The 18,553-nt window shown below is 34.9% G+C and overlaps 1 protein-coding gene across 1 annotated transcript in view; it reads right to left on the bottom strand.

Moving 5' to 3' along the window:
* LOC119637433 (neurobeachin) overlaps positions 1–18,553 on the bottom strand; it is a 166,297-nt gene that overhangs the window by 119,320 nt on the left and 28,424 nt on the right. The window contains exon 2 of the mRNA XM_038033451.1: positions 4,698–4,802. Coding sequence (XP_037889379.1) covers positions 4,698–4,802 — 105 coding nt within the window. The remainder of the gene's footprint in view (positions 1–4,697; positions 4,803–18,553) is intronic.

Here is an 18,553-nt window from a genome sequence, read left to right as displayed (position 1 = left end):
AAGAAGTTCACGAAAATTGATCCTCTGTAAAGCAGAAAAGTTGAAATTTTAATATGTGATGATGAAAATTGACCCATAATAGTAATTTCATACAGATATGAACTGTTCAGAATTTAGACCATCTACGCCTATTCTTGAATCCTGCCCTATGTAAGGACGTGCACTACATTAGGTTGCGTTTTGGGCCCGCTTCCCCTTACGTAGCCACTTGAAAAGTATGCCTATGCGGCCTTGAGCGATTATAATTTTCTTATTTATTTCAATTCATGTTTGCTTTTTTATGGGCGGTAATAAAATACATCCTCGGTTTTGTCATCTTCTTTTGAGCTTCGTTTTATAGCCCGCTCTTTTTAAATGATTACAAACTGTCACGTGGTTGATGTTTACTGCCTCCGCTATTTCCTGACAGCTTGCATGTCGGTCTTGCGTCGCCAGTTACAAAATTTCTCTGACTTTTAAGTGACTGGCCGGCCAGAACGAGGTACATCTTTGACATCGAAATTTCCGGAACGCAATGGAACAAACCACTCCTGAATCCTTGTTTCACTCACAGCATTCTCAGCGTACACTTCAAATTGTTCCGCATGTTTTACCTTTTTGTAGCCAAAAAGAATCACATTTCTTGAGATATTTCACTCAATTTCAAACCAATAAAACTTTTTACACGAGCAAAGAATGAGACAACAAAAAGTGTAAGCTGAAATGTCACTTTTTAAGCAAAGGTATGTTTAAGACAAACAAATGTGAGTGTTGTCCGATATATAGGCGTTTAGTGGCAAAAAACCGCGAAGACCTCTTTATCACCCATTATCTTTATTTTATCGTTAATAAGAGAAGTTTCAAGCAGTTTTGGGGGAAAAAAATATATTAGCTGTAATATTTGATGATAATTAATTTTGTGAACATTATTATGTTTTTTTTTGGGGAATATATTTTTATATTCCTCACGTAAACTAAGAACACCTCTGTTTTTCAAATGGAACGAAAAATTGCTTTTTTGCTCATTACTCATACAACGGGGGATGCTGTAGCATTTGTGCACAAAAGTGGAAAATATTGACCACGCCTACCCAATATTGTAGTGTAACTATTTTGAATTTTTTTTCAATAGCTTTACAAGGCGCAAAACTGATCTTCAAAAACCCACTAAAATACTGGGGCAATTTCAATTTTGGAATGCAAATAGACAGGTTTCTCTGCTTGTCTGTCCATGTGACCTCGCAATTCTGTAGTATCAAATTTGCAAAACAATATGGAAGTGACTTAAACTTTTCCAAGGACACGCCTACAACGGCCACACGCCTATCCGATAAGCGCTTTTATTTTGAAAATATAAAAAATCAGCCGCCATGGCATAGAAAATGAAAATTTAGTTCTTTTACTTTCTCCCGTTTAGTCCCGTTTAGTATAACGGTGAGTGTATAGAAAATTTCGTCACGACCGTCCGTATATGATTCCCTTCATTGTTGCTTTTTGTTATCAAAATAGGTTTGTTAAATTTCATATTTCTTTTTTTTATGAAAACTTAAAGGTAACTTACTTTCTCTTATATACATACATATATACATTTGAAACAGAAATTTCATAAGAATTATTTGAAAACCAGATTTCGATATAACAACGTGCCCGTCATACAGATTTACATCATCTCAAGGTATCTTATAACACAGTCTAGATACAACATGAATAGTGTTTCGATATAAAACGGTACAAATTTTTTTTGATTTATATTATATCTAAGCATAAATGAGCATAAATATTCTATAGTTTAAACAAAAAAATAAAAAGTTTCGTATCCCAAAGTTTTGATGCAGTACAATACAAATTAATCGTGTTAAGCGGTGAATTCGTTAGGACTAAAGTACGCTTTTAAATTTATATTGTCATTGAATAGGTTTGAAGGAGGAGTTGAAAAGCGTACACTAAATTGCACCAATTCGCAGGAAAGCTAAAAAATACAAAATTAAATAGTTGCCTTAAAAGAATCTAACCATCTTGTGAGTAAGGCTTACGCTTAGCGCCACACAAAACAAAAAAAACAGAAAAAAGTTTACTTATATTGAGTGAAAGACGATGGCTTTGTAACAGGCAAGCATTTCGTGGAAAGTGAAAGCAATATTTCTTTCTACATCACTTTGGTAAAAATAAAATATTATCATGTAAGCATTACGCAATGCTCCTGTAGTGATTAGGTGAAAAAATAGACGAGAAAAAACATGAAGACTAAAAGAATTTGCCTACACAAGGAAAAACCTGAAATAGAAATTTTAGAATTTTTTTTTTTTTTTGCAATCTTTCATATCTATCTTCTTCATTCGTCATACACAGCCGCTTCTGACCTTCAGCCAGTAAGCAGTCCACTTGACAAAAAATTGCAGCTTAATGATACATATTCTACCCAATACAGAAGTTGTGGCAACCGTTGATGGATATTTTGCAAATTTTTCATAGTCTCATTTTAAGGCGAGCATTTACTTGTTGGAACAGTATGAGAAGCAGTTGCTTTGATTTATTATAAAAAGTTTGTGCATTTTGTTAATTAAAAGCTTAAGCTTTCGCTGTCAAATGTCAACCAGAATGTTATCAGTTTAACGTAATACAACAAAAATCATCCATTTAAGTGTAAATCACAAGAAGGCCTAACTATTGAATGCTAAATTGAGGATTAATTCAAAAACAAATATTTTGCAAGAACAGTAAGCGGGAAATTGGTAGCGATTAAAACACATCGACATAGTTATGATGGCTTATTACATTAGATTCGTATCGTAGATTTCTATCTGTCTGTTAGGCCACCAATAAATCGTCGATCATACTAAATATTTATTAAAAGTCATTATTTTTTTAATTTTCCTGGTGTTTCTTACCACCGAAGGTACATGAATTTTTATTTTATCTTTATTTTAGCTTATTTGAGTTGTTATATTATTATTGTTATTATCATTATTAATTTAGCCAGAGAAATAAGTGCTAAGACTAAAGTTTTGAAGGATTAGTACCTAAGCGTATCGTGTTTTTTTAAAAACTCGATCGCACATAACATTTCAAGCCACGGCCAATGAGATGTTTGTCGAAATTCTCGGCCTATTTGAATACGCATACCATTATTTTCTTTGAAAGCCAAAAAAAGAACAACAACAACACCAATAACAAAAAAAAACAAAAACTCAAACTGAATATACTGATTTTCACATTTTCAATTTATGACTTTTCGCTTTTGGAGCATCAAAATGTGCACCAAAAGAATATTTATAAACAGAATAGGTTAGAGAGGAAGGCAGAAATCCAAACATAGACTTCTTATGATGAACATATCTAGTTGAGAGTTTTTAGCTTTTTGTAGTCGATTTCTACTCTCATCATAGAATTCCCAACCGAATATATATGTATATAAAAAGAAGCACATGTCAACTAACATCTTGGCAATAACGTAAAAGCAATTAGACGCGTTCAAACAGAAACGGCTCAACTGCTTTTGTGGTGACAATGACTTCATTTCTTCTTTCCTTCTTTCCACAATTATTATAATGATATTTTCTTTCGACGTCAAAATTACTTACAATTCTTAAGGCTAAGCCAGCATTAGACTCTGATGCATTTTTCTTTTTTTCGTTTGTTGCTCTAAATTATGATTTGTCTGCTTGTTTATATTTTTAAATGCAGCAAGGTCTCCCATTATTTCACTTCAGTTATCTTAGCATATGTGTAATGCATTATGAACCTTTCCCAAGCAAAAAGCATAAAAAACAAATTTGTAAAAAAATAATATTCAACTGTGGCCGAATTTTCTACGGCTATCGTCAGAGCAGTTTAAAGAACAACTAAAAAAATTAAGTTTCGTTTCTTTATAATAATAGACGGTCCAGTCGCATACCTTTAATTTTTGGCTCATATACCGAAAATTCAATTTCCCATAGAATAGGTGCATGGAAATTTTGACCGTTGTATCGGTTGTAGGCCATATGTAACGGGCAACGAGCAAGCAACCCATAAATTCGTCTTGGCTGTCTTTCACTGGTTAAGCCCATTTTCAATACCAATTTGACTGCGAGAGCTCGCAATGGTTTTTACCAAATTTGCAGACGATGCTTTAATTTTGCGGCCAGGAACACTTTTGCCAGGGGCATTACCTAACAGACGGACGGACTTGCATACATACTGATACTCGTTCAGAATATATTTGAGCTACATAGAGTCCCTAAAGCTTCCATCCAGATGTTACGAATATTTCGATAAAATGAACGAATGAACAACAAGCCTCCGTGCTTTGATGATGGGTAAAAAAAAAAGAAAAAAAAAAAAAAAAAGCACCATAACAAGAAGTACAGCACAAGTCAAGGTGCGTGATTGAAATGTGAAACACGTCAACACTACATTTACAATAGCGATAATTTATAACAGTCAGACTGTTGTTGTTGACACGTTGTCGCCTGTTTTTGTGTGTTACTCTTGATGTTGTTCTAAAATAGCACAAGTCACGTTTTCTCTGATAACAATACCTTAAGGAATTGCAAAATATGTTAACTAAACATGGCTATATACGGAAACATAATGACGGAGGGACGAAGCGTTGGAGGGGGATTATTCTCATCAAACAATAGAATAATTTATAACATATGACGTTTCTTTTACACGTTCTCCATAAATTGATAGAGGAAAAAAGAAGCAAATTGTAGGACTATTGAAGAAAGACTTACCTGTAAATTTGGTGGACAATGATCTAACAGCTCTAGCATATGTTTGATGTTTTGTGCATCCTGTATGACAAAATTTAATTCCATATCAAATTCACCGCCGACAAGCTGTAAAAATATATCAAATAATAAATGATATAATAAATTAATTCATAATTAACAAAAACTACAGTTTTAATTCGCTTTAATATATTATGCATATATATGTATTTTTTAAAATATATTTATTGACATTGTGTAAAACGTTAACTAATTTGATAACGTCATATAATAATTAAAGCTGTTCTGCATTCATCGCAAAAGTATAACATTTCATCATCGCGCTTGTAACCTTTAAAAGAAACTCTTGTGTTGACCGTCAAACTCTAAGGCAGATATAGGCAACTTTGTCTGTCTATAACTCATTTTCTTAAGATTGAAAACCAAAGCGGTTTACTTACAGGTCTGTCCTTCCAAACAAAATACTAAATTAACCTTAACAAAGGAAAGTTAATAAGTAATTTCAGTATTCCACTCTATTTCTAGATTATCTAAGAACAAGTAAAACCATTATAGTGTGCCGCGGCACACCATTAAATACCTTACATCATCCTACATTTAGGCATAAAACTACTTCTCGAAATAAAGTATTATATGGCGAAATGACCGAAAAGTAGTTTGTCGATTGAACACAAAAAACAAGACGGACCGAAGGACAGCCAAGCCTAAACTGATTCACGCAGTCATTTAGAAAGTGACTCTGAATCCATCATGAAACAATAAAAGGTGGACCTATCTTAAACCCTTCTGGATGTTGCATACATCCACACAAGCTTAATATAATTTACAGTGATGTGCGGTATAATTATTAAGCGTTAAAGTAATTGTATTAAATATTACATTGTGCTTAAATCTGTATTGGTAGAGACCGGCGCGTCTCGAGCTTAATCAACACGATGCCTACTTTTAGTAGCAGTGCTTCTTAGGCGATTATATTTAATTATAATTAATTTATCGCAGACAGAATTTTGAATAAATTCGAAATAAAAAAGCCCTTAATACGCTTAACACAGATCCCACTAACTAACTGACGATCGATGGCAGATAAGCAAATTTAATTTAATCTAAGCCGCATATTTCCTCCTCAATACTTTTTTATTGTTTTATTATTGGTTTTGTTGTTTTTGGTGTTTAGTTGTTATTTATCGTTAAAGCTCAAAATAAATTATGAAATTATTATATTATCAGAAAGCATCTGTAGCGGTTTAAATGACATATTCGCCTTTTTTGCATACGCATATATGCATATAGATATATGTATTGCTAAACATGAACACAGTTGAGCATAATTTATGTCATATTTAAATATGTCTAGTTTAGCGTATGCACGATTACCGTAAACACAATACTGCAGACTGAGTAGCTGGCTAACTAACTGATTGTGTTTTGTAAAATGAGAACGCTTTATGGCTTCTTCCTAACGATGACAACATTGACCATACCACCAGCAAAGATTAATAAAATTGTATAAATTCTTTTTGATTTTTTTTTTTTTTTTTTTTTTAATATAATATTTTTAAGCTTACTCTTAGTTCTTATTATTGCTTATGGTGCTCATACAATCCGTGTTTCTTTATTTTTGTTCCTTCGGATTTTTTATACTTATACTTTTGTGACGGTACTCAAGATTCAAAATCTGACGTTCACCAAAATACAAATCGGATATGAGATATACTTTATGTCCACGAATTTACATACATATATTACATACATAAGTTAGTGTGGTACCCTCTGTCCGCCTGTCTCTCTGTTATCTGTCCGTCTGATGATTGTCCATTAAATTTGTGTTCAAACTGCAGGTCGCAATTCTTCAGATATTTTGATGACATTTGGCACAGCGACGGATTTTGACCCATGGACGAACGTCATTGAAAATGGTTCGGTCCGCTTTTTCGACCATTTCACAAAAAATTGTAATTTCCAAATTTTCTTGACAAAAGTACTTAAGTAATAGTATTTCGGCATTCGAACTTGGTGTGAAACCTTTGGACCGGCTGGGGCAATTTTTGACCCTCCTCCCATATATTGAAAACTGAAGTTCATGCCACAAAAAGTTATAACTTTCAATCCTTCATGATGAAAATTATATCGTAATAGTGATTTAACATAAAGACCTAAGCCAAATAGGAACATCCTCAGTCTATTTTTTGAATCCGAGGGCAGGACCCTAATAAGGAGTTCACGAAAATTGATCCTTTGTAAAATAAAAAAATCGAAATATGTGATAATGGAAATTGATCCATAATATTATAGTAATTGCATACAAAAAAGAATTGCTCAAAATTTGATCCATCTACGCCTATCTTTAAATGCTGCCCTAGGTAAGGATTAAACTTGTACTACATTAGATTGCGTTTTGGGCCTGCTTCCCCGTAAATGCGCACCTGAAGAATATGCCCTTATATAGAAAGAAGATACAACTTTTGTGTTCTATAATAAAAAAAAACGAATTGTGTTAGACAATGTGGTGTAGGATATTTAATGATATTTAATGAAATTGGTGACATATTTTTGAGATTTTTAGAAAATTTCAGATATTTCCATTCCAAGGTACCGTACGGACCTTGCTTACTTTTAAGCCTAACCTCTCTCTACACCTACCACCGAAGGATGAGAAACACATTCATTTTGCGAAAAGGTTTGCAACGACGACGGAGGAAGTATCAGAGACCTCACAAAATGTATGCATTCTCGATCAGCATCAAATTTCAAACTAAGTTACGCATATCCGTCTGTTCGGTTGTCCGTCTATGAAATGTCTGTCTCCTGGCCGGAAATATGAAGCTTTCGACTTCAAATGTTGCAGAAACATTGGAAGTTCTTGCACGCAGGTTGGCTTTTGCAAATGCGCCAAATCGATGTAAGGACACGCCCACAGCATCACGTAAACTGAGAACACCTATGTTTTTCAACAGGAATAAAATATTGGAGTTTCACGTTTTGCTCATAAACTATGGCAGACAAATATCGAAAAATTTGAACGCATATTCTATGGCCTGTGCTGCAGTACTTGTACGAAAATGGAACGAAGTGACCACGCCTATTCGACATTATAAGGTATCACAATTTAATTTTTGTTTTCATTTTGTTTAATAATATGGCGCAGATACCTGCTTCAAAAACACGTAAAGTATATAAATTGTCGGTCAGTTTGAAATTTGGAATGTAACTAAACATGTCCGTCAGGTCGTCTGTCCATCTCTGTCTGCCTTCGCAACTGTGCAGTATTTGTGAAGAAGAGTTTTGAAGTGCCCTTAATTTTCCAGAGGCCACGTCTACACAATGTCCAGACGGCTGTGCGACAAAAACTTTTATTTGGCAAATAGAAAAAATCAACTCCGCCTACTTCTTATTACAGAGCGTGAAAATTTAGTTCTTTTACTTCTTTTCTCGTTTTTAGGATAATGGTGATGTGGAGGTTATAAAAGACCGAATATAATTTTCTTACTTCTTTCCTCTTGTAGTAATTTCTAACAAGTAAACTAGCATAGGGAATGAACGAATCAACTTAATGACGATCAGCACGGAATTTCTTAATCTTATAATCTGCTGCTAAACACGTCACTACGTAATGAGTATCGTTAGGAGAGCCACAAGTAAGCGATAATTTGCAAATAATTTGCGTTGCTCTTTTCTACCGATCGTTGATGAGTAAATACGTATTCTCTCGCAGTTTTCGCTAAAGCAACCTGTGCAGAAAAAAACTCTAAAAAGTGCAATTTATTTTTTTACAACACTCTAATAAAACGAATGCGTTCAAACATGCCGAGGGTCATATTCATACCTTGTCATTTTCATGAGGGACAAGAAATTTACAATATCTAAGGAAATGTATTAAAAGCCAATAAGTGTCATGCTGATGATTACGATCTCTTTGGCTGTGGATCTCTCGAAGTGGACGACCAGTTGAATTTGACAATGACACCTTAAATTGTCTAATGGAAGCTAATCGAAAATTAAGCATACAAGCTGGGTCTAAATGATTAACTATACAAAGACACCTACACGGAATTGGAAAGATGTATGGGTACCGCATCTATTATTTCGGACAAGGACAAAAATATTCGTCGATCATTTTCCATTTCATTGCTGTCCAGATTTCGGAGCGGAATCGTTACCGAATATGAAAATGAATACTTGACGATAATGAAAGGCGTTCGAAACGGCGATATCGTGGAAATGAAACCGTAATATATCTAGAAACTCTGCTCCTAGCTTATCAAGAAGACGCCTTCAGTTACATTTTGTGTCACAAACTCCCTATTCCTATGTGGAATTGAAAGTTTTTAGGAAAGTTATCAAAATGTCCTTGATAACGATGGACAATAATAATACAATAAAATAAGGAATAAACTTGAATTTACTCCCTTTACTATATTTATTTGCCAGTAGACATTGATAGCGTGATTACATTCCTTTCGGGGTTATTCTAAGTGTGAGATAAGATAAGATTCATTTATATCACATATATACAAATTTCTTATTCTCTAACTGTTTATGGTTCCCAGTTTTTTAGCTCTTAAATACGTTTGCGGATAAATTATGCAAATTTTCATGGTTTTGCTGCATCTTTATCATTCCGAGTAGATATCGTCATTTTCGTAACTTTCAAGGAGTGAGAAAGCAAAAGATAGAAGTATGAAAAAATCAAGTGCATCAAGATGGATCAAGTGTAAAAGGTATACACACACCTTACAAAATTTCTGATGCGAACAAAGTGATAATAAGCATACACGCGAACTATATAATATATATGCACGCCATATGGCGTTTAATTCGCTAACTGTCAAAGGAATAGAACGTAAGGTGAACAAATATGCATAATTAAATTTTAGTTATTGTACTAATCCGTAGCGAAGACAATGTGCGGATTAAATTAAAAAGAGAATAAAAAAAACCTTTCCACTTCCCGTTCAATAAATGTATAATGTTTTCATATGATAGAAATGTGCATAAACGCAGACGTCTGCTTCATTATGCCAAATTGCTCTTCTCTGTCTCTAATTTACGTTTGTCTGCCTGCAGCCAATATTCCTGGCGCCAAATAACACATTGATGTTGTCGCTGTCGAATTTTAAAACTTTTCGCCTGAGAGAAAATTCAGTAAATATGTAAATTAGAATAAAAACAACATAATTGTTATTAGTTAAAAATACATTTTTTTTTCCCCCTAAATTCATTTTTAATATAAAAATCAACGCAATGTCGATAAATGTTTATTCAAAATAATACGTACGTGATAAGCTTCAAAAGAATGAACGGAAATATGTGCAATGCAATATAATAGCGCAAATGAACTTAAAGTTCACTAAAAAGGGCTAATCAGCTATCGGAGGGATATATAATAGTAATTTCATTACTCCGATGGAAAATAAATCAATTTGCCAAAAAAGTTATTTTAAAAATTTTTACAGCGCACTTTTCACAACAATTCGAACGTGCCGTAGAGGGAATTGCAAACTATGGCTGAGCGTTTTTGCATTTAAAGGTGATAGTTAGTTCATTCATAAGCATTCCAGGGCATTGCGAACGTTCTGCCTTCAATGAAATAACTCAAATAGATCACTTATTCTTGCTAGTATTGCTGGAATATCTTGATTGGGTATGAGTGCTACATAAAGTTGATGTCCTTAAATAAGGACACTATGAATATCCGAGTTTTTAGGGCTCAGAACCTTCAACCTTCAACTGTAGCATTTGTTATTATTATTAGTTATGCTATTATGATATCAGACAAGTCAACTAACTGACAAGCTGACTGTTTAGATGTTCGACGCCAAATAAATGATATTATCACTTAAAAACTATCTCACGTACACATGAAGTTCTTTTATATCAATGTTTATATTAAATTGCCATATATGTGAACCTCTAGTAACAGTGTTACTGGCAAATTTAAAAGAAAAAAATCTCTGGTCATTACAAGCAATGCAAATGAGTATTTTTCCTTCTTCTTCTAGTCATTACAAGCCACGCAAAGTATTTTTCAGTACATATTTTTCTAGGAAACAACCTTACGTTATTCTGTTAATAAAAGTTGAAATTTTGTTAGAGAAAAGTGCATACGAAAGTACATAACTTCGAACTTATCAGAGAAAATTTACATAACACTTCTGGCAATGAATTTTTGCGGAAAATATTTTTAACATAGAAAGTTGCAAATTCCGTACTACGGTAACTTTGTGAAAATATAGTGCTAAACACTAAATGTACTTGCAATCACTTTTACGATCAACCGGCCGGCTTGATGTTCTTCATATTTTGTTAGCTAACATAAGCATATATAGACAAGTAAAAGCATACACTGGGGAATTTTGTTTAATCCTTTTAGTCGGGACGACTTGGGGTGATGAACTATGCTTTGATGGGAAGCATAGATGTGCCGAAACTCTCACCTCCCAGCGGTGATCCCCGGGCAACGGCTTCGGCCGGCTAAGAAGAGTTTAAGGTTTTGGGCTGCTAACTCGGCGACGAGTTTCTGAGAGATGGTGGAGGGGTTGGCTGGAAGAAGAGCTCTTACTCAATAAGCTAGTTACTACCGAGGAAATATATTGAATGGTATTTAAGTACAATGAAGGTAGTAATCTAGCGAGTGCATGGTAGAGTGCATTAGATTAGTCTACCATGTTCAGTGCAATACCCGAGACCTATATATCTTGAAGAAAAGTAGTTCACTTGGGGCTGGCAACCAGGAAAGTATGGAGAATCCGAAGCAAGTACGGTTGTTTTTAACAACCGCCCAAAGTATGCCATAAGGCTTTGCAAAACAAACTGGGAGCCACGGGGGTCAGGAAGCTCGCCTCACAAAGCCACGTATGCCTGCGGGTATATGATGGACTTTGTCCTTAAGTCGTAATAAATAAATAAATTAATTATACTATTAATGCAAAAAGGAATTGACGGACGGCCTTCCCTTTGGCCGATTGATAGAAAATGTCTGGTAAATTAATTAATACATGCAAAAATGGAAAAGGGATATGACGAATAAGTTTTCCCCTTTTACCTATTTTTACTTTTGAACACATGTCACGAATGCCTGCGGGTAATGGTGGTAATTGATCAACAGCACAGTGGAAGCCTTATGGCGGAAGCAGTTAGTTGATCAATTTGTGAGTCCTGACAGCTTGGGTGCGGCCCTTCGGGAAGTACTCGTGGTGGTTGTGGTTGGCGAGTTCCTAGCTAAAATGGAACAATTGAGTGCAGCTAGGCCTCGCCATTCACCAGAGTGGGGTTTATTGTTCCATACACAATAAACTGTTCTGGACTCTGGTGCTGTTTAGGCCCCTACTCTGTGGGGATTGTCTAACTCGCCAGGGGGCGTAGTACGCTTAAAAGTGGCTTGGGCCACCGAGGGGTTAAGCCTTTCAGGCAGGAACCCACGTTAAACCCTTGCCACAAATTCTGTCGGGACGACTCTTTTATGAATATTAATATGATAATAAGATTTGGTTAACGAAAATTTATAAAAGCGTATTTAATTGAAAAGCGAACAATAATTGACCATGTTCATTACTAAATATTTGGTTTGGTTTTGATTGAAGGGACCCATCACATCCCAGTGATAATTGAAAGCATAATTACATAACACTTTAACTGCAACTAAATAACCGTTAAAAACCTATCCTAAATCGCTACAACATCCACGCCCATCTCAGCTTGATCCGGGACAATCCATAACGAAGGGTGCATTAGACTACTGAATGCATACAAATAAGCATAGAACACGATTAGAGGCTTTCAAAAAGGATAACCATTAGCTAAAATTAGGCTAATTAGGTTAAATTAGCCCACAACTTGTAAAGACTCGCTGCTGTTGTTTCTATAACTATTTTTATTATCAATGCGCGGCCTTTGTTTTTTGCGTTACTCTTACGGAATGCTATGTTAACCACACTCCCTTAGCATCAACTCTATTAGCTGTTTTAACTGCCGCTGGTTTTACCCTAATCATACCTAATCATATCATGCGTGGCCATTAAGTCACTTTTGAACTTTGGCTTTAAATTTTTTGATTGTTTCATGTTGTATTTTTATTTTAAACTTTTTCTCTTTAAGTTTACTCTAAATTAATAAGTAAAATTAAAAAATATATAAAAATAGTATAGCGGGACACGGCCCATCATTAAATACTCTGTACCCCCGAACAGTTATCAAAATGACGACTCTTCGAAATAGAGTTCCGATTCGAGCTATTTTCGACAGTGTTCAATCCTTGCGTCAAAGCACATCCATTTACCATCATAACGTGTCGAAAATTGCGACCTGCGGATTCAACACAACAAGCCAAGCAGGGACAGACGGCCAGACAAACTGAGATCGATTAGGAAAGCGTACCCCTATCCTTGAGTGTTGGATATAAAAGAGTGCTTTATAACACATTAGTTAATTTAGCCGAAAATTGCGATGTTTTAAAGATTAGCTAAAATTTAAAGAAAAAGGCTACATTTTATAATATTAGTACGGCCAAGATGATAACTCATTTCTCATTTCTGTTTCAATTTCTTAAAAAAAAATTCAGAGAAACGCTTGTTGTAAATTATATGTTTGACAATACAGCCATGACTGTTGGCAAATTGATAAATACAACCCTGACTGTTTTATTTTATGCATAAGCATTTTATGTACGAAGTGTGTCCAAAAATAAGGTGACTTTTCAAATTTCGTGAACTATGTATCTTCGATTGTCGGTTTTTTTTTTTTTTTTATTATATTGGTACACATGCGTGCAACATATGTTAACATTATCAGTTATTTTTCATTTTTAAGTGGTTTTTTTTTTTTTTTTTGGGAAACATAAAGGCTAGGTTTATTTTGGTGTGCTTACCGACTGTTTGGTCAAGGGACCTGCATTAAATGTTACCGTAGAAAAACACTTAAAATGTTGTCTACGGCATTCAGCGAGTCTACTTCGAGCAAAAAGTAATGTTAATGTGTGGTGCAAATTCATCATAGAAGCCCATCAAGATGGTAATAACGATATCCGCCAGTCAACAACCAATGAAAACATTGAAGCAGTGAAAGAAATTGTTATGGAGAATTTTCGAATCGGTATTAGAGAAGCTGATGAGAAAGTCGGCATATACGTTCGCACATGCTATGCAATTTTTTCGGATGTTTTGCGTATGAAACGTGTGGCAGTGAAGTTTGCTTCGAAATTTCTTAATAAACCAAAAGCGCTGTCACTTTTTTGCCAAAAACCAGCACCGAAATCATGCCTCAGCCTCCGTATTCAGCGGACTGGGCCTCTTCCGATTTTTTCTGTTCCCAAAACGGAACGACGGAGGTTTAGCACGATTAAGGAGATAAAGACCGTATCGCTGCAAGAGCCTAAGACCATACCAAAAAGAACATATCATAAGCGCTTCAAGGATTGGAAGTAGGGCTCGCACAAATGTATTACATTGAAAGGGCGAGCGGACTTTGAAGCGGACAAAATAGATATTGAAGAATAAATAAATAGTTTTCGAGAACAATAAAAAGTCGCTTCTTTTTTTTTTTTGAACACGTCTCGTATGCTATTGTAAGCCCGTTATCTGTGTAAGCAGTAAAAGAGTAAGATGTGTTTTCGTGAATTCAATTTAGATAGTGGAACCCAGCCCCCAACTGTCATCATTCCCTTAACATTTTCATCTTTAGTATTCTGTCGACGAATGGTTAATAGGTTTTCGAGCGTTATTATTGGCTTTTAAGCTGATGTCGCAACAAACGATAAGTTTCATCTTATGACATTCTGTAGTACCTAGGCATTGGCTGGAGAAAAATTTTGCATCACTTGCATAAGGCTGAATAGGAAAAACCGAGAAAAATTGTGTAAACTGAATTTTGAAACGTGTCAGTTTCAGTGAGATTGACAACGTACGAACGTACGAAACATGGGACACATAAGACAATGAACGCAGTGCGAAAAACATTCTCGTCTAAAAAGGAATGAGGCGGCTAAGTCTGGATTGATGTCACGTAAGTTAATACTTTGTGTTTGTTGGGATTGCAACTGAATTGTGCGACAGGAGCTACGTTATGGTTACTCTGCTTTTCTACTGTCAATAATGAATTTAAGCGCGAAATTGATGCAAAGCGTTCGAAACTTATCAATAGGAAAAGCGTCGTCCTCCTTGACGAGAATTCCGGGCCGCAGGCATTTTTAATTATTCGCTAAAAAATTGGGAGGGCTTCACGATGGATGTTTTGAGGCATTGACTACCTTATAGTCCGGTACCTTGGTTTTGTTCTCTGTGGAATAAAGCTCATAGTGGTATAAAGCTGATTTTAAAAGAAGCCTATCAAAATCATTTGCTTCAGGTTGTTACTCAAAAAACTGCGAAATTCGACGGTGTTGGCATAGTGATTGACTCAGAAACAATATGACAAAAACTTTTCAATCAAAATGGCGTACAGTTATTTTATTAGTTTCACGAAAAAATGCCCGGAATTTTTTCGTTAATCTCTTCTTATTTATATTAAATACACGTATACGTTATTTTTTACGGTTGCTACGCCATACGAATAACTTATGTATGGTAATGTAAAAGATTGTAAACGGTACTGGATTAAATCTTATGTTACATTTACGCTGCTACGGTATGTTAAGTCTATATAGTGCTGACAACATAAACAAACAAAATTCAATCCAAGTCAAATAAAACATCTTTCTCGTTTTTCATTTCCTTGGCTGATGGTGCAATACTTCATCTATTTGCTTTAACACTTTATTCGGGAATTTTATTGCTGTAATTTGTAAAGCAATTCATTTTTTAAATAAAATCCATACTATTGACAGTGATTGCACTCATATGTCAAATATTTTTCTACGTTTTAATAAAACACGTTAGAGAAACAAAAAAAGAAAGAAAATACATTCACCACGTGCATACATATATGTATATACCAAACGTAGTTAACGTTACTTTTTTTTTCTATTTTATTTCTTTTTTCAAACGTGGCATTGTGAAGATCTACCACAAGTTCGGTGTGCTAGTTTTCTAAATGATTCCCCATAAGGAATGGAAAAATTTGATAATAATTGTTGTAATCAGAGTCAGAATAGTCAGAATTGGATCAATGTCGTAATAGCAATAAATGCAAAGTTTGAAAAGTTGAGAAAGAAAGAAAGAGAGAGAGAGCGAGAGAGGGAAAACGATATATCTAAGAAAAACTATATTGAAAATAATTGAACCCACTTCAAGGGCTATTTACTATAACAAAATTTTGTATATCATTGTTGGGAAATGAACGCAGGGCAGAGTTGCTAAATATAACGGCTATAATGGCCTTTGGTCTAAAACTTTTCACTATCCACGAACAGTGTATGCACGAATAGTTATTTCCTCTTCTATTAAGCATACGTGTGGTTAAGGTTAAAGTTGAGAAAAATGTACGCGTATCTGAAAAGAATGGCTTTTCCTTTTTTGAAAACCAAAACGATAACAGTAAAGTTGATTCGAATTTCAAAAAGTAATAAGATAAAGTTGATGAGTAATCCAAAATTCGACTTCAACTATATGTAATTCTTGCCGTTATGACTACGGAATAAAGGAGACTGGCATTGAAATTTGACTTTTTTATCTTACAAAAGGATAGAGAGTAAGAAAGAATGCAAAAAATTGCAGTTATAAAATTTGTACTTAAGTAAGTAACGTGTGTGTAAGTCACGACATGCAAGAATTGTGTAAAGCTTTAATTAAAATTGAAATGAAAACAAAAAAAAATATGCAAAAAACCTTATTACAAACATTAAGATTATCCATTGTTCTCTAACTATTAAGCCATTATGAAACGTAAAAAGCAGGTTACATTCGCCTTAGAGCACAGGAGTTTTTCTGTCGACAGGCAACTTGCAATTTCGGCTTCTTCAAATGTCACATTCTGCGAATGGAAAATCAACGGGCTTGCAACGATATCAATAATTCTCAGTTAAGCAAGGGCAGAAAAAAGAAAACACAACAGGAAAAGAAAAAGAAATCAACCAGTATTGTTCTTCTTCTTAAAAACGAAAATACAGGCAATCGCGAGTCCTAACAAGTAACGTGAAAGTAACGGCGAAGCGAGCGCTATTGCATTAGCATCTGAAACCGATTTACCATTAGGGAAATGACACATCGAACCCAAAATTATGGGCGCTAGATTACTACAGCACGAATACGTGCATTTTTGACTTGAACGACCATCGGAGTAGCAGACACGTATACGACAGAGCCGAGGAAAATGCTGATGACGAACACAGAAATAAACCGAAGCGTGATACAACACCAAGAAAGTTAGGGACAACGGCTGAGAGCAAAAATTCATACGAAAAAGATAAACCAAATGCTTAAATGATTGCCGGTGTGTTCACGTCCTGGAGAAATTAAAACAAGCAAGAGGAAAGAAACTGATTGGGAAGGAATTGCTATCGCTATTGGCTGAGTCATGACAAAAGACAATACTATAGAATAGGTAATCGAGATTGTTGAACTTGAATATGATTTAGAGTAATATGATCATTCAATGAGGATAAGTAAGTTACGATGATTATCCTAAAACTTGCATACAAATGCCTCTAACGAAACTCTAGTTATTTTTTTCAGATATTATCATCGTAAACGAGAGAGACAGTAAAGGGCCAATTAGCATAATTAAATCAATTTAAAGTATCAACGTCGTTTAGATGTCATACGGTTTGTTGGGCATTGCGCGCCACTTCTTACGCTGATGCCTGTCCTCTCGTACATCAAATAGTGGGCACGCATGAAAACTATATGAAACTATAAGCCCTAATACAAGCATAAGTACCTTTCACACTATTATTTCCAAGTGATCTCTATGGCAGTAACACGCTTACGCAGCTTGCATGATATATCGCATGATATATTGCAATAGTTTTAGAAAGAAACCGCATCTATCAAGAATATCCAATTAATTTCGACCACTACGTATCTAAAAGGTGACAAAATTGTAGTCGGGCAAAGCCGACCATTAGATACCGTATCCTACTTTGCCAAATATCATAATTCTTCATTGAAGACCTTGTTTCTACATAAACGGGCGCTTTCAATGGAAGCCCTTACATGGAGAAGATCCGATACCGTTAATTAACGAGGCAAGATTAATTACCTTGTCAGGGCTCACATTATTTTTCCCATATTTTTAATGAGCAATAGTAAAAATTAGGGCTTGCTGGTACATACAAATTGATGAGAGTCCGTATATGCCCGATTAGGCTTCGCAAGATAATTCTGCTAATCACGTTAATTTTTATGTCAAACTATTTCCATTACATGTTTTAGCTGTTACGAACGATATTATGGAAGGATATTCAATACATTGGCTAATCCTATCCGAATATGTCACAAAGAGCGATTTTTGTCGAGAAATTTTAAAAGCTGTAAATTTTTTCATGCCACCATTTTTTCAAAAGAGGTCTTTACAAGAAGACTGTTCGCGAACATGATTCGATCCAATTCCTTTTTCATATATAGCGACCAGCTTGAACTGATTTCGAGAGAGAGTTTGTGAAACGCTCGTCATAATAAGGGGTATATCTCTTTTCAATCCTTCTGATCCGCATAAAATAAAAATACCCCGTAAAAATTACAAATTGTCCCCAATTATAATAACTAAATAATATAAAATAATATGCAAATTATACTACGGCGCATAGCTAAGATAAATTTTATTTATTAAGGCCATACTCAAGATCGCCAGATATATGTCTAGTAAAGAAACGCTTACCCACATGTGCGTCTATCTCCAGCGCCAAGCGCCAAGCGTCAGACTTATGTCTGGACTAGAGATTTCAATTCGATTGATGAACGCAGACTCAGACTCTTTACCCTCGTTACGCA

Source organism: Glossina fuscipes, unplaced genomic scaffold (genome assembly GCF_014805625.2).
Source record: "Glossina fuscipes isolate IAEA_lab_2018 unplaced genomic scaffold, Yale_Gfus_2 59, whole genome shotgun sequence".
NCBI lineage: Eukaryota > Metazoa > Arthropoda > Insecta > Diptera > Glossinidae > Glossina > Glossina fuscipes.
This window is presented reverse-complemented; position numbering and strand designations above follow the sequence as displayed.